Source organism: Lagopus muta, chromosome 3 (genome assembly GCF_023343835.1).
Source record: "Lagopus muta isolate bLagMut1 chromosome 3, bLagMut1 primary, whole genome shotgun sequence".
In the NCBI taxonomy this organism is placed as follows: domain Eukaryota; kingdom Metazoa; phylum Chordata; class Aves; order Galliformes; family Phasianidae; genus Lagopus; species Lagopus muta.
The window spans coordinates 52,315,634-52,338,656 of NC_064435.1; the positions used below are offsets into that span (position 1 = coordinate 52,315,634).

Here is a 23,023-nt window from a genome sequence, read left to right on the forward strand (position 1 = left end):
TGTGATTTTAACTTGGTGTTATAGTGGCAATGTGCTCATTTAAGCTTCAGCTACTGGTATTGCACAGAAGGTTGAGGATGACTACAAATGGAAGTGATAAGAGAGAACAGACTTGTTTTCTCTGATGTTTGCTTTGGCTTTTTATTTTTTTTTCCTCCTTTTTTTGGTGTCATTCTTCCCTCACTGGCTTTTTAAAGCAAGAATTTTATATTGGTTCCTCCAAATTCATGTTTTTGTTCCCAAAGGTGGTGTGATTTTTGCAAGGTGCTGGAACCAAGCAACTCCTGTTGCTTCTTTGCTTTTTGCTTGAGACCTCCCATTAACTAGGGTTGTCATGAGAAGCAAGCAACACAGTTTCCATAGAAATACCAGCAACTGTAGCTTCCAAAGGGCAATTTCTTCCCTTAGGTTGCTCCTCCATGCTGCTCTGGCATAGCTGGGAGGGAGCAAAAGTGACTGCAAGTGACTCATTTCTAAATATACTTACTGGCATGGGCAGAGCTTTGAGTATGGTGGTGGGCTCTGGTGGTAGAGTTCACTAAGAGCCTGGTTTCTCTGTAACTGTGGTGGTATTGAGTGCCAGAGCTCTTTTAGACTTACACCGGAATGGGAATAACCTAGAAAAGTTAGTTCTTTTCTAGTTCAAGAGCAATAAGTAATTGGAAAAGGTGCTTTGTATAGATCCAGTCAGAGAAAAAGGTGGCTTTCAGTGGGCAACTTTCATACCACTTAGCTGATAAAAATTAAGGAAACTTTTCCCCCCTCAATTTTCCTGATCTTGGTTTTGTGTCCAGCAGCACGATGTGGATTGTTGGAACACTGGGTGCTGTGTCCTGTGGCCTCGGTCTGTGAGCTTTGCTTTGAAGCTGCTGGTGGTGATTAAAATAGGGGATTTGCTTCATTTTGTTTTGTTTTTGCAGAAGAATTGTTTGTGCTAAAGATTTTGTTACCAGTAAAGGCAGCAGTGAAGGATCACTGAGAAATTTCTTACCTTAGACTTGCAGCCACTCACACAAATTGATTAGCAATGCAATAGAATGGAAAAAAAAAATCACACTTTTCTAGGGCACAGTTTTCTTTGCAAAACTTTGCAAAATGGGCAGCATTGACTCTGATGAAATATGGAGCGTTTTCAGGTTATTTCTGTGATGAATTACACTGTGTGTGTGACTGACGTATTTTTCTTTTTTCTTTTAGCTGAACTGGAGTTTGTTCAAATCATCATTATCATTGTGGTTATAACTGTTATGGTGGTAGTGATCATCTGCTTGTTGAACCATTACAAACTCTCGACGCGCTCCTTTATCAACCGTCAGAGCCAAAGCAGAAGACAGGAGGATACTTTGCAGACAGTGAGTACCCACTCTGCTACCTAATTCCTTCTCATGCTGTGCTCATCTGCATCAGAGGCTGCAGAGAAGCTCTGATACATGCGACTGTTTTAAAAATCTCTACCGTTAGTTTCAGTGTTTCCTACAGTTAGCTGCATTTATCAGTGGAAAAAATAGAATGCAAATTTAAAATTGGCTGCCTTTGAGTATTTTTAGGCCCTGCTATGTTCTATGAGCATATTGTCATTATATGCTTGGAGGTTCGGGTGTGACATACTGTTCTCTGCTGTGATTTGGGAGGGAATGAAGGAGAAACAAAGCTACTTACTTCCTTGGATGTGAAGAACTGAGACATGTTGTGACTTCTTGTATATTTACTAATGCCTGGAGTTTTACCACTGTTACTGTTCTATGGAGCTGCAGGGACACTTTACTGGATCCAGAGCTTTTCCAGTAGTTGCCCAGAAAAATGTGAAATCTTAGGCACAGTATCGTTCCCAGGGACCTGGAGTGGTTAAGATGTCTTGCTGGAGAGTGAAAGGATTAACACTGAATCTCCATCTGGACTCACCAAGGCCGTCCACAGTCAACTCAGTAGTACGTGGGTACCTAACTTGCCTTGTGAGATGGAAGTTTGATGGATAGGTTGCACCGCTTCCTTGCTGGGGTTAACCACAGAGCATCCCTGACCTAGAGGTGTCCCTTTGAGCCTTCACTGCCAAAGCATCCCTTGTGTACTAGAGAGATCCTTTTTCTGATGTGCTTTCTGTCATCCTCTGAGCAATGCCCTTGGTTTGTCTGCTGGCCGTGATGGCCAAAGAGCAGTTTGTGAGGTTCGCTTGGTGATGCACTGAGTTCCTGGCAGCTCTGTTTTTTCCACCTCTTCATTCCATTTCTCTGGCAAAGCAACTGTACAATGGCAACTGAAAGGCACAGTCCCTGATAGTCTGAACTAGTATTCAGTCTAGTGAAGCTTAAACTACCGTTCTTTCCACACAAACAAAGTCTTTCCCTTTGTTCTTTGTTCTCCTTATCAGAAGGACATAATGAGAACTTCAGGGGGCCAGTCTGGCTGAAAACAAATTGTGTTTTTTTTAGCGCTCTTCCACTGAGGTGACTCTTCCACCTTGCAGGGGAGGAGAGGAACCACCTCCTTGAGAGGAGGCAGCCTTGCTGCCTATCTCTCCATTCCCCGGGAGTATTGAGCTCAAATTTGGTTACAGATGAAACTAGAGCTTGTGAAACCTTAACCTTGTTGACTTCTGAACTAGAAAAATTGACTGGATTAATTCAAGAATTTCTTTGAAATGGACACACTAACTCAAGAATCACACTTGTGTCCAGAAAATGTTAGCTATAATTGCTATGAGTACCTAAAATGACATGATTTCAGATAAAGGAAACACATTTTCATCTTCACAAATCTTTTAAAATGGCAGTGAGCTGTCAAATGCATGAAGTAACCCATTATTTCCTGTGCATGGTTCGTTAGTACTGACTGTTATTAGAGTGAATGGTGCCTTTTCTCTTGGAAACCAGGGAGGAAGCATCATCTTCTTGCAAATAAGGACATGTAATTTGACAGTGAGGACTCAGCAGCTGCTTTAGTATCCAAAACTGCTCTTCAGTCCTTTTTAAAACTCTGACTCAGTTTCGTTTTGATGGCACCTTTGTAAGTAATGATGATCACAGTCAAGTGCGCACTTTGTAGGACTTGATAATGGGTTGGCAAGAACTGGTTGTTTATTCTTCTGAAAACTGACTGGTGTGGGTTTGTCAGCACAGTTACTCATCTTGGTTTCTGGTAAGCTGAAGCCATTCTTAAAAAACTGCCATTTATGTGGGGAAGAGGACTTGAGAGTTTCTCTGAGGTCAGGTGTCAAATATGTTTGAGCTCTCCCTTGTCTTAGGCGTTAGAAGGAAATTCTGGCAGAAACCAGCTGTGTGCTCTTTGCAGCACAGACCACAGAAGTAGCACGCAGTGTCTGACAGTCAGGAAACAGAAGTATTTGTCTGGTCTTGTGAGACTGGAAGGCACCCATCCGGTCTTGCTGTACAGAGCAGGTTGCCCAATAGATGGCAGAGAAGACGACCTCATTGCAGCCTACCAGAACTTAAAGGGAGCTTATAAACAGGAGGGAGGGCAACTTTTTACATGGTCTGATAGTGACAGTAGAAGAGGGAATGTTTTTAAACTAAAAGAGCCAAGATTCGGGTTAGCTGTTAGGGGGAAGTTCTTTACTTAGAGATTGGTGAGGCACTGGCATAGCTGCCCAGAGAAGCTGTGGTGCCCCAACCCTGGAGGTGCTCAGGGCAAGGTTGGATAGGGCTCTGGGCAGCTGAGCTGCTGGGGGGCAGCCCTGCTTATGGCAGGGGTTGGGACTGGGTGGGCTTTGAGGTCCCTTCTGACCCAAGCCATTTCATGGTTCTGTGGTAGCATGTGCTGTCAGATGCGGGGTCAGTAATATGCATCAGTGTTTTAACCAGGCAGACACTGGTCTGCGTGCAAGTGCTGTTGGCAAGCGGGCTTTTTCCCAAGGGAACAAGCTTTTTGTGGTGTTCAGACTCTGAAAATGGATTTAAATGTTTATTAAGCACTAATGCGTCCAGAGAATGTCATTCTGACTCAGGCCTTTTGTCGGTAGAGAAATGATGAATGAAAACAGAGGAAGTTCAGCAGTATTTTTTAAAAGAGCACAGTAAACAAGCTGGCTAGTTCTGCAATGAGCCATGTGGAGAAAAGCCCTCCTACCTGGCTGAGGCTGCAGAGATGTAGCTGGATCCTGCCTTTCTTATTCAATTGGGCTTTATTTTCTCCATGCCTGTGCTACATTGAGCCATGCACCTTTCCTTTGGTCCTCTATCTCTGGTGACGGTGCCTTCCAGCAGCTGAACTGTCACTGAATTGCACTGATTGCCCGGTTTGCCCACAGCCCCTCTTGTTCTGCTGCCTTTCAGATCTACAGCAGCCATGAAAGGGTGAGATCTCTGTCACCTTCATCACCAGCCTTACACCTGTAAAACCCATGGGCTTCAAAATAATGAAATGCAACGAGTGCTTATGTATTTGTGGGTTTCTGCTTCGTCTGGCTTTCTTCATGTTAAAATAAAAATAGAAAGGGCCTGGAGGTTGAAATTCTCATTTCCAGAGATGAGAATATTAAAAAGAAGATGAAATATCACTGGGATCCCAGGTGTTAGTAACACTCAAAGGGTTGTAAGGGGACTGATCTCATAAAATACAATAGTTGCCTCCCAAGAAGTAGTGCTTGCATTCTTGTTCTGCAGATACACTTTTCTGTATGGCCACTGGTTCAACTTTAGTTTTATTTTCTTTCCTTTTGTTCCCCCTTTCTAGACCCTTACCACATTCTCATCTTTTCCCTGGTCTGTGTTTCTTTTATTTCCCTGATTGCTGTGTGGAGGCCTTAAGCAGACCACAGCAGGACATGGGCAGACTTCTGAGCTTTCAGAAGTACTAGGTTTTCCTGCCGAGGTGCAAGCCGTGCTGTCTCCCGGTGTGGATATTAAAATACACAAACCTTAAAAACACACAGACCCAGTTTGCTGCAACAGCTGAGATGGAGTTTAATCGCGGTCTTAATATGAGCAGAAATACAAGTTCAGGGGAGAGAACCATGAGCACTGCTGAGCACCAGCTGTGTTGGCGTAAGTGGTGTCTGTATCGCAGCAAATGAAATATTAAACATTTCCCCCTTCTGGCCAGCCCAATGGCAGCAGGTGGGGTCAGGGCCGCGTCGCTGGAGAAAAGCCACTGTCGGCTTTGGAATGGAGCCACGCGGCAGCCCCAGAGAGGCACGTCCCAGGGGCGCAGGCAGTTGCTGTGCTGTGGGAGAGCTGAGGTGGTGTCAGACGCCGAGGCAGTACTGAGATGAATCGTGCTTGGTGGTGATTAATTCGGAGTGTCATCACCCGTGATTTCCAGGGGGACATTGAGGGACAACTGATTCATGAAGTGACTTGCGGGAAGGTGCTTAATGAGCTTCTGACGGCACTAAATGGATTTCTCCCTCCCATCTTGGTGGCTTCTGTCATTACGTCTTTGTCTCTTACCAAATCAATGGGGAAGAAGTGTGGAATGTTGGTGCAGGTCTGCTGCCACTGGGGTCTGTCCTGAGTGCCCAGGCCCCCGAGCACAGGTGTAAAAGTGCTGTGTGCTGTCCCAGAACTGCTCTTTCCTAATAAAAGTGGAAATTCAGGAGAGTGAGAACTGTGAAAATCCCCATGCCAATGAGAACCTAAGTGTATGACCAGAGGAAAGCATAGATGGGAGAGGCCACCCTGCTTGGCCAAACCTCTTCCTTTGTGCCAGACATCAACTGGCAGGAGTTGGATGCACATTGTGTTCTCCTGCCTGCTGGGAGAGACGGTGTGTTCTAGCTGCTGCTCTTTGAAGTCCGCCACAATGAAGTCAGAACACCTTTAATAAGAAAAGCAGCATTGAGGAGATCTACAGGTGGGACCTGAAGCGAGGAGCGCTGACTCCTGAGTGCTACTGACTCAGTGTGTCCTTGGGCAACTTGCTTCATCTTTAAATCCTGGAACTATAGGATGGCTCGGGTTGGAAGGGACCTCAGAACCCACCCAGCCCCACCCTGTGCTTTGTGCAGGGCTGCCTCCCAGCGGCTCAGCTGCCTGGGGCCCCATCTAACCTAGCCTTGAGCACCTCCAGGAATGGGGTACCACAACTTCTCTGGGCAGCTGTGCCAGCGCCTCACTGCCCTGTGAGTGAAGAATTTCCCCCTAACAGCTAACCTAAAGGAAGTATGATAATGTTTGTTTCCTTCGCTTCCAGAAGTGAAGTGGAAAAGTGTTGTGAAGCTGGGGAAATAAAGGCCTTAAAGCCTTAAAGCATCAAGTAATAGAAATAAGCACTGCAGATGTCAGGAGGCAGAGTAAGAGTGAGAGTCAGACTCTCCGTAATTCTCAAACCCCTGGTTGGAGCCGTGTGCCCTTCTGCCAGACACTGCAACCTTTCCTGCCTCTGGGAAATGCAGATCTTAAAGCAAAGAGCAGTCTGGCTGCAATGCTTGTCATTCTGTTGGGGACAAAGCAGCAGTTTTGCCTTGCTCGTATCTGGGACAGAAAGTGTTGCATCTTTGGAGCTTTGATGGACTGCATTGGCCAAGAGGCAGTTGGTGGGGACTTGTGTGTGTGTGTTCCCAGAGCGCTGCTTTAGTGTGGTGTAATATGGCACTGCCACCTAGGGACGCAGTCAGAAACTGCACTGCCTGCTTAATGCTTCACCTGCTAAACAGAGGTGTATACGTACATATATGTGAATGTTAAGTATACATGTTTATGTTTTATTATATAAAATCAAAGGGGAAAGTGAGATGCTCTCAGTACCTGGAATGGGCTGCCCGGGGAGGTGGTGGAGTCACTGGTCCTGGAGGCGTTCAGGAACCGTGTGGATGTGGCACTGGGGGCCGTGGTAGTGGGCATGGTGATGCTGAGTCAGTGGTTGGACCAGATGGTCATAGTGGTCTATTCCAACCTTTATGGTTCTCTGATTCTTTGAAATGCACTTCAGCAAGTGCAATGCTGACTTCTGTTCCTCAGGAAGTACCATTTCAGGCAGAGTTCTAAGTGTCAGAAATTGAAAAGTGAAAAAAAGTGGGGAAAAAGCCAAAAATCACCTTCATGGATTCAGTAAATAAGCAAATTTGTGATGGTGTGGCTTGGTTTAGCTTATTACAATTTGAAGAGCATACATTTTTATCTGCAATTTATCTTGAGTTAAAAATTCCTCTTCCAGTACATTTCTTTCCTCTAGTACATTTCTTTCCTCCTGGCCATCAGTATGCTGATGCTGACCCATGGTAGTTGGGTGGCAGTGAGAACTGCAGGAAGCACAGTGCTTAAAGGCAGCCTCAAGAAGTCTGAAGCTATAAATGTTCATAAAATACAACTAAAGCTAGTTATTTAGGTTTATTCAGCGTCCTAAGTTCTAAACCTTGAGTAATCATCACCACTAGACAATCAAGAAGTCATCCTGTTGGCAATGCTGATATTTCAAAGCCTAATCTTAAAATGTATATCTGTAAATTTTCGTGAAGCCCAGAGGCAGGTAAGGTCGGCCAAAGCCAAACTTGCAGCCTTAAAATTTGGCTTACTCTGGTGTTACCTGTAAGCACTAGGATTTACCATGAAGATGTGTATCCTTATTTCAGAACCTAACAGTGTTAGAAATGACTGTGGCACAGGGGATGAGTGTGTGAGCTTTACCTCCCTCTCACTTGTAAATATTGAAGCTCACGCCTGCAGACCTTCAGTCCTAAGAAGGAGCAAGTTGAAGTGGCTGAGGCTATCAAGTATCTACATGAAGGTCTTGTAGGAAGGTGATGTATGGCCCACAGAAGAAGCATAGGTGAAAGGTACTCAGGCTTAGCCCTCACTGACACACCTGAAAGCTCCTTGTGCCTATCCATGGTGGTCTGACGTGAGGACTGCCAGCCCCCCCTCCTCTCATATGCCCAGCCTGAGGGACGGTGCTGGAGCTCACACAGCAAAAAAGAAATGATCTGCTTTTATTTGTAGTGCTGACTTTGTTTTGGGTTTTCTTAAGGTGAGGTCCTCAGAACAAGAGAATATAAATACAAATGCTGCCAGCTCTTACTTGTGTTTTGCTGATTTGGCCACGTGGAATCATATTAGCTGTCAAATGAAAATCTGCAAGTAAACAGACAAGGAGAGAGCAAGAAATAACACCTTCTCTTCATGTAAAGCAACCAGTCAGCCCAGATTGTTCATGGCAGTCCCACATTATTTCATTCTTCCTGCACCCTGAAGAAAGGTCTTCGGGATATGGTGAGGGGTCTGGAACACAGGCCATATGAGGAGAGGCTGAAGGAGCTGGGAATGTTCAGCCTGGAGAAGAGGAGGCTCAGGGGAGACCTCATTGCTCTCTATAACTTCCTGAAGGGAGGTTGTAGTGAGCTGGGGGTCGGCCTCTTCTCTCGTGTCATTAGTGATAGGACCAGGGGGAATGGTTTCAAGCTACGGCAGGGGAGATTCAGGCTGGACATGAGGAAGTATTACTTTTCAGAAAGGGTGGTCAGGCACTGGAATGGACTGCCCAGGGAGGTGGTGGAATCACCGAGCCTGGGGGTGTTCAAGGAAAGACTGGATGTTGCGTTGAGGGGCATGGTTTAGTGGGAGCTATTGGGAATAGGTGAACGGTTGGACTGGGTGATCTTTTAGGTCTTTTCCAACCTTAGTGATTCTATGATTCTATGATTCTATATTTCCATCCTATAGCACCAGATTTTTTCCTTTCTTCTCATCTCAGCCCCTCGCCATCACTCCAAGACCAGTGGAGCTCAGGATGCCCCTCTTCATGTTTGTGTTTGGCATTGCAGGTCACTGTGCAGTAAGTTCCTATTCTAGAAGGGTTCAGGGATTCCTTTACAGCTGAGTGTGGGTGGCCCTGTCATCTCCTTCCCTTTCTCCTTGCCTCTCTCGCTATTCATTTCTTAGGAAATACTACTTTTCTGAAAGAGTGGTCAGGCACTGCAGTGGGCTGCCCAGGGAGGTGGTGGAGTCAACGACCCTGGAGGTGTTCAAGGAATGTTTGGATTTTGTGTTGAGGGACATGGTTTAGTGAGTACTATTGGTGATAGGTGATGGCTGGACTGGGTGATCTTGAAGGTCTTTTCCAACCTTGGTGATTCTGTGATTCTAAAACTTGCCCGTGCATTTAGTAAGAATCACAGCAAGACTGAATTCCTGTTCTTGGTTTTGGGATCCCAGCACCCTAATTGCTTTCTGCATGTAGCTGCAGTGCCTTCTCCTGTACCAGGATTCAGACATCAGCATTAGAAGTATGTTCTGTTGGACGCTGCTGATTCCAAGGCTCATCCTTGGTTCTGTGTGCCAGGGCGCAGTATGCAGGTCCTACTGTGTCTGTGTGGAAAGCTTTGCTCCACACTGTGCCGTCTCCTTTGGTTCTTCTCAGTCTCCTGCCTTAGGTGGGTAACAGGATGGGGGTCATCACTTCCACTTTCACACTGGCAACATGTTCTGAAGTGACTTTTAAGTGACATGAATGTTGGTGGTGGATTGAATTTCTTTCTGGGCTGGGTCTTTGCTTTTAGCTTTTTTCTCTCTTCTGAACCTGAAGGCTTTAGAGGAGAGAAAGTGGCATGAATCATAAAGCCGCACACTTGCTGTTGAATGGCAGCCCATGGGTTGTTAACTGGGCATTTTAGCATTGACTACTAGATTTTACTGAATTGCAATAGGCTTGGAGCCTGCTTGGCCAGCTGCTGGTAACTTGACTGCCTGTAATTGTGCAAATACACCCTCAGATATTTCAAAATGTGGGCATCTGGGTGATAGAGGGGTATAAAGGAAGGTGGATACTGGTGTAACTTGAACTACTGCAGTTACACAGTTAACATTTCTTTAGTTAGCAAAATCTTATATAGCCACTGTAGTACATGAGTCTACCTATGAGTCTTCCTTCATTACAGGTGTTAGTGAGCAGGGATGCTTGCAAAAGGAAATTGTAAATAACTTAAATTGTCAGCCTTCTTTATCTACTCTCTATAGCTACAGAAGAGAAGTGACTGACAAGCTTTGTTATTCAAAGCATTTCTCTTAACAGCTGAATCCTGTGGGAGATTCCTCCCAGAACAGCTTTCTTCTATGGTGGACTCTCCTGACAAGATCACAGACGGTTTTGGTCTCTGAGTGCCATGCTGAACATCTAGTTAGGTCTATTTTTACATCTGAAATATGTTCAAAGATGCTCTGGTGAGAAAAAGCTGTACAGTAGGATTTGCAGTGTGCATTTTCCTTCCTGAAATTTCTGATGCCTATAAAATCATGCAAGTTTACTTAGCACTAAGAAAATGCTCACAACCATGTATTGTTTTGATTTTTTTCCAGTAAGGTTGAAATTCTGTCCTTCATAGCTTATCTAGTTTGTCCTTTTCAGCTTTGAAGTTTTCCAGTAAAATAAATCAACTGCAGTATGTTTTAATTAATTAAAAAATTGAGAAAGAAAATAACAGTACACCTGAAGCTATTTTCCCTTATTGACAACTTTTTCTTCACCCTTTTATTCTGCCCTGAGTACAGCACTAAAACAGGCTGCCGGGGGCTGAGAGAGAAAACACTTTGGCCTGGGAAGGTGGCTGGGAAGTGCCTGAAGAAGGGAACTGGTGACTGAAACCAGTTTCATTGCTGATTTATGGTGGGAGTCGATCACCTGACGGTGTTGACCAGGGTATTCCTGTGTATAGAGCAAATGTCCCTTCTCCATGGGACATGGCAGGAGTCATCAGGTTTTGTTGTGCACTGTTTCGACTCCTTGTGTAATCAGGACACTGGGCAGCAGAACAAGCTTCATCAGACCTCATGGCAGCCATGTCCCATGATGTGGCTGGGACTGGCTTGCTGCATCCCTGTGGTTTGTGAGGCTGGCTGTTGTGGCTGGTATCTCTGCACATTCACAGTGCGCTGAGCTTGACCTGCTTGGATGCAGAACTGCTGTTTGTTCTACTCATAGAAAGCGAGGGGTGGGACTTCCCTTAGGTGTGGGTAATCAATGGTTAGAAGCTCACTGTGGTGTTGAGGCAGGATTGTCACGTGATTTTTCTCATGTGTTGTTCCCTTCTGCATTGCAGGAAGGGTGCTTGTGGCCTTCGGAAAGCTCGGTTTCACGCCAGGGTGCTTCAGAGGTACAGTGACATTTCTTACCATCTTTGGCATAATATACATTTGCCTTCTCTTAAGACATGCATCTACTTAGTAAATAAGGCCTTGGGAGCGTAGATCAAGTATCACTTGCATGTGGACATCTGAGCCTGTCTTAACTTCCATTCTTTAAATGTCTAAGACGTTTTCATTAAAAAAATGACATTCTAGCTGTCTGATGCCTCGTCTCCATCAGCAGCTCCCTGTAACTTAGTAGACATTTGCAGGTAAGTGACGTGCAGAGGCTCAGTAATTTTTCAGTGGAATGTAAGAGACCTGTTGTTTTTCTCCCTGTATTTTTCTTGAATGTATGCACATTCCCTATCACCAGTGTTTCCCAACCTCTGGACAGCACAGATCGTGGGCCTGTGTGGTAACTTGTGGGTGTGCTGTCCTGAGTGGCCTAGCTCTCCTGTGCAGCTGACACTGCATTTGTGTGGATCAGGGACTAAGGACCCTGTGGGGACCCAGAAATTAAAAGAGCAGTTTGATAGATGTAGGTCTAAGAAGTTGGTGTGTCTGTTGAGATATGGAATGGATCAAGTGAGAAGCAATAGCTCCTCACAGGCAACCTCATACTCTTCCTCTTGTAAATCCTGACCTTCTCCAGTGCTTAATGTGCCAGAAACATTTTTTCGACTCCCAGTGCAGACATCCTCTTGGAGGTTAAGAGCTGAGGAGGAGGACACCTGCTCTGCTCTCATAGTGAAGGCGTGAGACATGCTGGACCTTCACAAAATATACTAAAGTGACCATACGAATTCTTTGTTAGTGCTGGGTGTTAGGTTAACTAGGAGCAGGAGGGGTAGGCTCAGGCTGCGGCTGAAGTTCAATATTGGGACGTTTTTGTAGAACTAATTAATAGTCAAGACTAGAGAGGAAAATAATTTGGAGTGTTTCCTATGTACAGAAGCAGATTTCGTTTATCTTAGCTATGCATGTTTTGATGTTAGGAGCTGTGTAGGATCGTCTTTCTTGAAGCTGTTCTGCAGTGTGTTAGATTCTTCTTGAACTCCTACCTCTTCTCTTCCATGCGTGTGTGTAGAAGCAGGCACACACAGTATCTGTGGGATCGGACCTCTGAGATAGATGATAGAAGCATTTTCTATTAATTCTTCATCAATATGGAGAGCCCTCAGTGCTTTGTTCAGGTGTGGAGTCACGTCTCTCTCTCTTCCCATTGCAGATTATGTATGCTCCAAGGTCCAGGGACAGGTTTACTGCCCCATCTTTTATGCAGCGGGACCGTTTCAGTCGCTTCCAGCCTACTTACCCATACATGCAGCATGAGATTGACCTTCCTCCAACCATTTCCCTCTCGGATGGGGAGGAGCCGCCACCGTACCAAGGCCCGTGCACCCTGCAGCTCCGGGACCCAGAGCAACAGATGGAGCTCAACCGGGAATCTGTCAGGGCGCCGCCCAACCGAACCATTTTTGATAGCGACTTGATAGACATCTCCATGTACAATGGGGGCCCCTGCCCACCGAGCAGCAATTCGGGCATAAGTGCAACCAACTATAGCAGTAATGGAAGGATGGAAGGACCACCCCCGACGTACAGCGAGGTCATGGGGCACTACCCAGGCTCCTCGTTTTTCCATCACCAGCACAGCAACGCTCCTCCTTCCTCGCAGAGGGGGAGCAGACTTCAGTTTCAGCAGAACAATTCAGAGAGCACAATTGTCCCCAGCAAAGGCCAAGACCGGAAACCAGGGAACCTGGTCTAAGTCACTCTCCGAGGTGCATTTGGACTGAAGACAAGAGATTGAAGCAGGGCGGCGGAGGAAGAGCCCCGTGCTCTGGTGCACAATGTTGTTACATTTCACATGGTACAACTTAGTAAAACCAAACGTGCAAACCAGTTGTTTGTTTCTGATTCCTTTCAGGGGAATTGCATGCAAAGCAGATCGAAAGAAATACAAACTTCCATTCAAATTGTCTATGAGCAGTGTTTCGGGGGGTGGGGGGAAGGGTAATATATTATTTTTTTTTAATAAACTATTTCAATTATTTAATTCTGAAAGTAAACTTAGCACAGAAATGAGGCTTGTACAGCCGATTTTGTACTCACTGAATGGTAGAAAGACGAAGGTTTTGCTAGTTAAATGGGGGAAGAATTGGCCAGTTTGCTTTTTTTTTTCTCCCAGGGTGTGCTTTTTTTTTTTTTTAAATATGAATCAAAATTCCTGTTTTGTGTGCCAAGGTATAAAGTTGAGAACTTAGATGAATGCAAGGAATTAATTTGTGTTGTGATAAATGTGTTTTAAAAAGTTGCACTATCTTAATGTTTTAAAAATTATATATGAGGGAACTGTTTTATGTGAAGTTCTTCTATATGTTGTCTTTTCACCTGTGGAATAACAATTGAGCCCCAGAAGTGATCTGGAGGAGTCTGCCCCCCTCCCCCCAGGTTTGCTAGAAAAGGGGACAGGACTTAGCCTAACATCTCTTGACTTACACAAATCAAGAAATACAGGGACACTTAACTTGTTGACTTTGCAATAATTTGCATCTGAGTAACAGCGCATAAATGAAGTGTCTTGGTGACTTTCGGATGGAAGAAGGCAAATGTGACATCCCAGCATTTTCCATCACTTAGAGTTTAGCTATTTTGCAGTTCAGACTTGTTTGTTTCACAAAAGACAAAACAAAAGCCCAGATGTGTTGATTTGTATTAATTCTAACGAAGTGCTGCCATTCTTTTCTTAACGCAGTATCGCCAGTACTTAAGGTTTTAGAGATTTTTGTTCTCACTGTAGCCTGAAGTGTATTTAGTCACATATCATGACATTATGCAATAAATTGTTTAAAAACCCAGGGTGGGTTTTTTCCCCTGCAATGCTGTTAACATATGTGAGACTCTGTTGTGCTTTGCGCTCTCCATTGCATCTTTTAGATACTGAAGTTCAGCCCTGGCAATCCATCGCGTTGGAGTGAATGGGCCTTTGTGGCTGTGACCCCCGCGTGGTCTCCGCAGCAGTGCTGGGGCTGGCAGGCGGGAGCGCTCACACTAAGTGTTGGCCTTCAGCTCTGGAGGCTGTGGAGGGAGGCCTCCTCTGTGCACGTTGTCTCGTGGGCGCCAGCAGGACTGTGCTTGTGGATGGAGGTCACTCACGTAGTAATGAAGCGTCTCTGAGCCTGGCTTTTGTCATGCTGGTCTTAAAAGTAATGGGAAAGTTTTGCCTGCTGGTAAAATGGCACGAGGCACTTCTTCCCTACTTGGTTTTGTGTGGAAGCAAATGCAGCACTGGAAGGCAGTTGGTGAATGGTGGTAGTGGCAGCACAAGCACATGAAAAAAGCACAACTTGCACTTAAAATGCATTTTGGAAATGGACTTAAAGTAAGAACCTATGGAGTCTTAGTTTGAATACTTTCTAATATATATGTGTGTGTGTGTGCGCGTCATCGACTTTTCACCTTTTCTACCCCCTAAAGCCTTGTGCTTGGTGCCCAGGTGCAAGCACCAGGTGCATCGGGTGCTGGCTCCTATGGCCGGAGACAGGACTTCTGCATGGCTTCTGGCTGGGCACCTGAGGCGAATCTTTGATCTATGCAGAGTTTTAATGCCAAAACAGTGTGTGTGTGTCTTTGGTGTGTGCGTGCGTGTGTCGTATAGGCCTCAGCATAGGTTGTTTTCTTCATGAGCTAATTTGGTTTTATGCTAGTTTAGGAAATGTTTGCAGAAGACAAGACCAACCAGTGTTGATTTTGGTTTTTGGTGACTTTTGCTGTCCTTGGGAAGTGAGCTTTGGCCAGACAGTGCGTGTGCCTACGCAGATCCTTTGAGGGTTATTTAGCCAAGAAGCCTTTAGGTGAGAACAGCTGGAATTCAAAGGTTGTGTCTAAGCATGCCTGGTTGGGGCCCTGGGGTTGGACCAGTTGAACACCAGCATCTATCCTGTGCAGATCTCACAGGAGAGAGCCTTGGATTTACCTTCAGAGTCACCTCTTGGGAATATACTTTCTTTGAAGTCAACCCTTAGCCATCCTTTGACATCTCTGTATGCCAGTGAATTTTCTGCGTATTCCATTCATGTTCTTGGGAATTACGGTTGTCACAGTTTCTTGATTGAAGACATTCTTCTGCATGTGGAAAATGTGAGCCGTTTCACCCATTCTGTAGAAAAAAGTAGTGGAGAAAACAACAACTCTTAATATTTGCTCACCTAGTAGTTGCATTTCTTCCTGCATCTTTGCCTTCTCTTTGTGTGCAAAGCTCACATGCAGCCATCAGTAAGGAATTGTAATAGCCTGGTGCTTGGTGCAGGCAAGCTGTCATCCACTGCTTTCATTTGAGGGCCTCTTACGGGAGTAGATGCAATATTTCTGAATAAATATTAAGGGTATTTGGTGGGAATCCCAGCAACAGTGTAACGTTACAGAAGCGCGTGTTCCTTTTTTGTTGTTGTAGTGAGAGGAAATCTACCTTTGCACCAGAAACATAACAAAATTAAATAGTGTTATTAATACTTACAGGTTTAGAAGTCGGTATTCTCTGAATGCAGGTGATTCTGTGCAGCGTTTATGGAGAGTTTCCTTTGAAAACACCCAGAATTAGGTTCCACAGCCACTCAAATGTGACTTTGTAAGCTACTGAAGATTTCAAAAGCCTTGTAGAGTTAATTGTGTAGATTACAGCTCCATACTGGTGTTCTACCATGCACAGAAAACACATAATGCACGTGCAGAGTGTTCTGTCTGATGAATCCTATTAGCCTGACCTCTGGCTGCATCTCCTGATCTTTGCTGAATGACCCATCTTCCCAAAATTCACTCCGATGTGCCCAGCTCAGAAATTTTCAGGCTAAAAGAATTTTTTTTTTTTATTACAAATTAAAGCATCATGACCTCTCCTCTGTCTACCACAAAGACTAGTCCTTCCCTTTAGCGGCTTGGCATGGATCCCTTCTTCGTGCTAAATACATCTGTTTGCTTTCCTGTGGTCCTGCAGGGCTGGATGTGCAGGATGTTCAGCCGTAGGGAAAAGGCTTTGGGAGGAATGTGCTTTCCTTGTGATGGAAGAGGAAGCCGTGTAGTGCTAGAGCACCCCGTGTGTGGCTGGGTGAGTTCAGCCCTGCCTGGCAGTGCGGTGCTGGGCCTGCAGGCTGACACCATGGTGTTGGGGCATGGGGATGCTCTGGAGCAGATGGGCTGCTAGCATTCTGCTTACTCCAAGCCCTGCACATTTAAGCAGGTGGAAAGCGATGTTCTAAAATTGTTCTCTGTGGTTTTTGGGGGGGTTTTATTTTCCTTTTCCAAGGTTAAACTGTACGCTTGCTGGTACATTTGAAGATATTTATGATTGTCCCCCGGCTCTCTCTGATCATTACCATTGAGTTGTGTTGATGTGCATGTGTGTGTATACATACCTGCATGCAAGATTGTGCCTGTGACCTGTTCATCCATTCTCTGTGTATTAATTACTATTCCATAGTCACCTCCCAGAAATGCTAACTGGCATCGTGCTCCCAGGAGCGATGACAGATCGTTTGTCACAAACAGTGGGAGGCATGAGGAGTATTTGTTTCTTGCTCCTGTGACTGTTGTGCACTGTTTTTGTCAGTTGGGAAGTTTTACTGAGTGGATCCTTGCCCATGCCCAGGTATGCTAGTCCATCTCCCATCCAACTGCTCTCCTTTTTCAAGCTGGGCTTTGAAAAATCCTCATGCTTTTGGGACAGCGCTAATGTAGACCTCATGTGATGATTTATGCAAAGCAAATGTAATTCATGTATTCTTTAAATCTCAGAAGCATGTTATTTCAAACCTTGCTGATGCTAAGAAGGGATATATTAGTGTACTGGATTTGGATGAAGGTTGGCTTTTGATTACATCTTTGCTTTTTAGATAAATGGCGTTAGGAAGAATTGAATTATGCATCAATGGCCTGAGCTGCCTGCTTGCCAACCAGCGTGGCTGTAACTGCTCTTCTAACCTACCCCCAAATTTGTCAGTTGTCTTAAATAGCTGGAAAAGACCACTCATGCTGAATTATTTGAGACCTGTTGAGGTTCCTTGGAACATGGAACAATCCTTTGTGAGGCTATGTTGGATGTACAGAGGTTTCCTGGCCAAGCTCTCTGTATTTCCTCTATTTTGTATTAGTAAACTGAAGCTCAAAATTTTGAGAATGGCCAAGCTGAAAAGGTTGGTTGGTTAGATTTTTTTATATTTAATAGTTTGCCAGTCTTGGTTCATCAGTCAGGGGTGCAAGTTACCTTCTGCCCCACCTCTGCTTGTTGTCGCTGTGCTGGCAAAAGCCCCACTGGGCACACTCGCACCAGCAAAAATGTCATTTTATTGGTATGGCTCCACTTGGGGATTAGCAGGAGCTGCATCACAAAATTCAGCCTCCGTGAGCAGTGCTGGAGCCCATTGTCTCTTCCCAGCAAATTCTTTCCTTGTCAGTGGCAGCTCTGTTTGGATGAAGTCCTTTACCGAGCCGGTGAGGAGGCTGCTGGTGTTCCCTTGAAAGAGTCACAACTATTGGCATTAAATGCATTTCAGGGCCATGCTGCTTTCAAAGGAAAAACAGCATAATCTCTTAATGAATCTTACTGCAAACTCTCCCAGCTTTTCCTTCTGCCTTGCTGTTTTCTCCCTGTTTGCAGGCTGAGCAAAAGCAACCGGGTGGCACTGGTTCTGCTTCAGCACCAGCAGAGCTTATTTCTGTGTTGGTTGACAGAAACAAACTCATATCCTAGAAAGTTCCCCTTCACCCCAACAGCCGCCCTCTGTGTGATTTACTGCTGGAGATGACTCTGTCATTTCTTTGCTGTATTACTGCTGCTGCTGCTGCTATTTTACCCGGTTTGGTATGTGAGCTTTCTGAGATGGTGTGGGATGTGTAGGATCTTGTGGGTGATGAAACTGTCTCTTCTTCCTTTCTCTCTTTGGTTTGTGCTTGTCTGTCTGCTCTGGTAGGGTTATTAATGAGTTATTGATGTACGTGCTAGGTATAATTTTGAGGAGGTTTGCATGTTGGTAGTTTGTAAGCAACTAAGGTGCCTCATGTTCAGGTCTGAGCAGATGGGATCCCCTTGCACTTGAGGGCCTGACTCAGTGCCCAGTGCCGTTGGTGGGAGGACTCTTGCTGACTCCAGGGGGTGTTGGGTCAGGCCTCGCGCTCCCACCCTTGTTGTGCCTCACTGAAAATGGTGCTTTTTTGGTTGTCTGTCTTTTTCTTTCCAATTTTGTTAGGTGGGTTGTTTTTGTTTTTGTTTTTTATGGTGCTGTGTATAACTTGAATATATTATGCACATATCCTACCCAATGGGTAGAACAACAAACACACAAAAACAAATAGATGTTAATACTGTAAGATAATGTATAGATGATACCAATTTTAACACAAAATAATGGCATAGACTTTGTGAATGCCAACTTCTGTGCTTGGTCCTCTTTTGTAAGAAGATTTGCAAATGAATGCGTACAAATGACAAGAAGTCTATGTATTTTATTTTCCTATTAATATCAATATAATATCATAAGGGAAAAAGTTTGAACAAATCCTTGGCTCGCCTGTGTATAGCAACTGGTTGTTGGATGCATCTTTGCTGTGAAGATCTGTTCTTTTTTTTTTCTTTAAATGTGTCACTTTAAGAAAAAGGAAAAAAAAGCAAAACAAACGAAACCTCCACAGCTTTAACCTTGCAGCTAGATGCTTCTTGTCTTGGTCGTTGCCTTGCTATTGCTGAGTTGGACCAGTATTTGTTACTACTTCTCCAGCAGATTAATTATTTATTATCCTTGATTAAGTTGTGGTGTTGCTTTTGTTTCTTTTTAACCTAGAAATGGGCTAAAACCTTTCAGATCTTTTTTTGTCGGCGTCCTTGATGGGAAGTGAAGCTCAGACAAGTGGGAACCGATGTAGACCACCCCTGTGAAATGAAAAGGAGGCCAACAAGAGTTGTGTGTAACCAGCCAGCTCTGCTGTGCTGCTTCCCCGCTGCTGTGCTGCGTGCTGAGCAGAGCGCAGGCCTTGAGGCCTCGCTTTCCTCATGCCCCACTGCTGTGCCGATTGCTGACAGCAGCAGCTGAGCCCAGGTCGATATGTAATATGGCGGGAGGAAGGCCGCAGCCTGGTTGGAGCCAACATGGATATGGAGCCCTTTGTGCTGTGCATTTCAGCTGGTAGGGTGTTGCTGGCTGGGGGACAGACCTGCCCGGCTTCTTGGGTCCCCCCGCACGTGCCCATGCCCCATGCGCTCTCGGTGTGGCTTGTTCGGTGAAGCAAATACCTCAGGAAAACTAAACGTGAAGTTCTACTTTAGAGAATTGCAGATACTCTACTTATTTTTCTAAGCTGTTTGTTCTAACTATCCCAGGACGGTAGGTGATGTACAAGTTTGTCGATCCGAGACAGACCAGTCCTCTTGCTGATGGATGCCGGCTGATCTCTCATAGATACCCCTGTCTGTACGTAACTTTTTTATACTTGTCAGGCTTTAACCACAGATGTAACGTAGCGGCGTGTCACGATGTCGTCGAGGTGGTGTTTTTGTTGGCTTTCAGGTGGCAGCCCAGTGCTGGGAGAGCTCCCAGGGGCCGTACCTGAGCCCGGTGAAGGCCGTGGTGAAGCCCTGTGGGCTCAGCAGCCCCTGGCTCCCACCTGCAGCGCTCACAGCCCGTGGCTCAGAGCACAGCCCTTGGCTGCCCTGGGGCTTCTCTGCTGACCTGAAATTCCAGCCTCGCATTTGTCTGTAAATATCTTTTTAAAACCCCCACGGGCGTCCCGTGTCTGAATGTTGACCGTGGCTGTTCTGTTCTTCGTTTTAAAGAAATCCATGCATTTTATGGCCAGTTCCACATCATCAAGCCTGTGCAGGTAGCTTGTCTCCATCCCTATCTGTATTGAGCTGTTTTATCAGTAAGCACGTACCATAGTGAAGTATGCATATTTTATGACTGTTGTTTGTTAACTCATTTATTGTTTGCTAGGGCACAGAGCAGTTGTTCTGGAAGTTTGTCTTGCCTGGCCATGTCACATCTCTGTTTGCACTGCAGAACAACTTCTGTGCGCCAAGAAAGAAAAGCAAACAAAAAACCCAGGCCTTGACTAGCAGGAGTCTTTACAGAGCAAACCTTTTGCTAGAAGAACCTAAGGTGTGCTTTATCGTATCAAAACTTGCATATTGAGTGGACCAAACAGGAGCACGTCTCCTTCCAGAGGCACTAATTGGCTTTGAAGCTGCAGTGGCAGGAGCAGACTCTGAGTGTCTTCACAACCGTGTTCACATTTTGCCATTTTCCACAAAGCGCAGTAGGCAGCCGGGATGTTAGAAAAGGTATAAGCAGAAATTAGGAGAGCCTCAGGCATCGCAGAGCCTGGACAGCAAAAATAGTCATAAAATCACCTTAATATCATTTAACAACCTTTTCTACTTGCAGTACCAAGGCTATGTAAGCGCTGTAAGGGATTTTATCTTTATAGATATCAACTGCCCAATGCTGCTGTGCTCAGAGCATTTCATGACGGTATGTATATTGGTCAGGCTGCTTTACTTAAAACTAACCACCCAACGCCTGGTTTTAGAGTGTGGACCCTCTCTTTGTTGCTTCTTGCTAGTTATTTTACAGTGTAAAATGCTTTATTGCTGTATGGATTTTTTTGTATTTCCAACATTGTGGCTTTCAAGATCACACTTTCAGCGTCTCTTATTTCTGTCCATTTTGTTTCAAGTTATTCTGAAATATGTACAGCACTATCAACAATATTTAATCTTTCTTTTAAATTTTATTGTTGTAAAAACAAATCTATTAAAAAACAGTACTTTTTTTTTTTTACAACTGTATTGGGATTTCTCAATAGTTGTCATGTGACGCTATGACAAACCTGGTTTGCTTTAAGTTTTGTTGTTTTGTTTTGTTGGTTTGTTGTTTTTTTTAACCTTATTTTCCTTTTAACACAATTAATTTGTTGCTTATTTTCCACCGTAACTCCCGGTTATATAAAGGAAAAGATTTCAACTGTTGTGTATCTGACTCTTTTAATTGAGCAAATGGTGATGTCCTAGTTTTTAGACCTAAGGTCTGTTATTGCAATACTTTTAAAGGAAGATGTTGCTCTAAGTGCTGTTGTTAGTTTTAAATACAGATTTTATGCTTGTTCTTAATATGCTGTGGTTTAACCATAGCACAGAATTATTAAAAACCATGAAATGCATTTGTCTCCTATTGAATTTCTTTGTGAAGTGGGGGAAAAGGGGATGAAACACCAGGGTGGCATTCTGTAAAACAAACGCTTGTCCTTTTTTGTCCTTGGTTTTCTGCTCTGAAGCTGGTAGCTGGTCATTAAGGAGTCGGAGGGTGGATTCAGTCCTTGAAACATGGGCTAAGAACACCGCCTTGATCCCCTTGCAGGCACCCAGTGTCGTGGCTGCCCCTGGCAGGGCAGTGCTGGCCCAGAAAGTGGTGGGCAGTGCCCAAACCATGAAGCTGAAGAAACTGATTGAAAAGTGAAAATACAGGATATGGTTCATGCAGGGGAAAAGCATGAATCCTTAGTAAATAGAAGGTAAATTCAACTGTCAACAGGTGGTGCCTCTCACTTCACTATTGGAATGCTTAACAACATAAGAAGTGAGCAGTTAATTTCTATTTGTGTTGAAGTATAACATGATGTTTCATGTAGCATGACTGTTAATGTAATCCTTGTCTTGGGCTACATTTTGTACTCGGGTCTATGCTTGCTGATTCCTTTTGGAGAGTGATGCCTAGAGGGAGGTGGTGCTGCAAAGCAGGGGGCAGTGTGTGTGGAGAAGAAGCTGCTGAGGGGGCTGTGCATCCCCAGCTGCATGGGAACTGCTGAGTCACGGCCTGAACCTCTGATCACCTGAGGCGAGCCATGAGTCAGCCAGAGGAGCACAGGTGAAGGCAATTCAGCTGTGCTGCCGGAAGGGGTGGCGCCTGGCTGCACCTCTCCTAGACCTATTTAAGGGCTGGCTACCAGTGGGGAAGGATCTCGTCTGGAGGTCCATTCTTCTGGTGCTTTCTGTAGGTGAGCCTAGCATACAGGTAAGCCTTCCATTTATTATCCTAGTCTATTTTGCCTGACTCTCTTGTTCTTTTGTGATTATAACATCTTAATATCCATTGATTATACACCAGCTCACTTCTGATGCCCTCCTTCAGGATCAGCCCTTGGGCTGCCTTTGGACAGGAGCTTTCTGCTGTTCTGTACAAATGGCTTCCTTATTTAAATACTGCAGCACTTTCTGCTACCACCATTTAGAAGTGTAACAGTTCTCTTTCCATATAACCACCCAGAGTTAGCATCTCCCCCTCCACAGCATTTTAATTCTTCCTTGGTGCTTAGAAAGTAGCTGGGGCCTCAGCGCTTAGAAGCGCTCCAGACCTCTGAGTGTCTGCTCCTCCTCTGCTGTCTGAACCCTGAACTCCCTGGAAACTGCTTTTTTGAGACTGCTTTGATCTTTTACTTAATCTGGTTTTAATTGTATTTATATTTGTTTTATAATATGCCATTCTGTTTGATTGTGTTTTAATATCTTTGCCAATGGTTGCAGCTCAGAACTTGGCTATAAATGGGATGTCTCATCTCAGTAGGGTTACTTTTCCTGTTTAAAGATTAATACAGTGGCTGCTGCAGTCCTGTGAAACCTTTCGGTCTGGCTTCCAGGCTCCCCACAGTATTGCCTCTCATTACAAACACCCTGGTTGTACCACTCCAAACCCTTTTCTTCCCCAAGACCGCTCTATAATGAGGATCGGTTGCTTAGACAAAAATTAATTAGGCTTCTCTCATTATCACCGTTTTGATCGGTCGTGCTTTAAATGAGTTCTAATTAAAATGCACATTTTAAAAACCTCACTGCTGAATCCAGTTCTCATCACTTGCTTCTGCTGCAGTGATGCCCAGCTTTTGTTCCACGTGCATTGTGCCACTTCCACACAATTCCAGCACCAGGAAAGAATAAAAACTTGGAGGTTTTTTTTTTCTTTTTTGGC

At 44.8% G+C, this 23,023-nt stretch overlaps 1 protein-coding gene across 7 annotated transcripts in view; it reads left to right on the plus strand.

The window, feature by feature from the left end:
* LDLRAD4 (low density lipoprotein receptor class A domain containing 4) overlaps positions 1 to 21,221 on the plus strand; it is a 270,903-nt gene extending 249,682 nt beyond the window's left edge. For all 7 annotated transcript variants that reach the window (XM_048940853.1, XM_048940856.1, XM_048940852.1 and 4 more), the window contains 3 exons: positions 1,198 to 1,352; positions 10,985 to 11,038; positions 12,241 to 21,221. In XM_048940853.1, coding sequence (XP_048796810.1) covers positions 1,198 to 1,352; positions 10,985 to 11,038; positions 12,241 to 12,783 — 752 coding nt within the window. In that variant the 3' untranslated portion in view covers positions 12,784 to 21,221. The remainder of the gene's footprint in view (positions 1 to 1,197; positions 1,353 to 10,984; positions 11,039 to 12,240) is intronic.
* Positions 21,222 to 23,023: the final 1,802 nt, after the last annotated feature.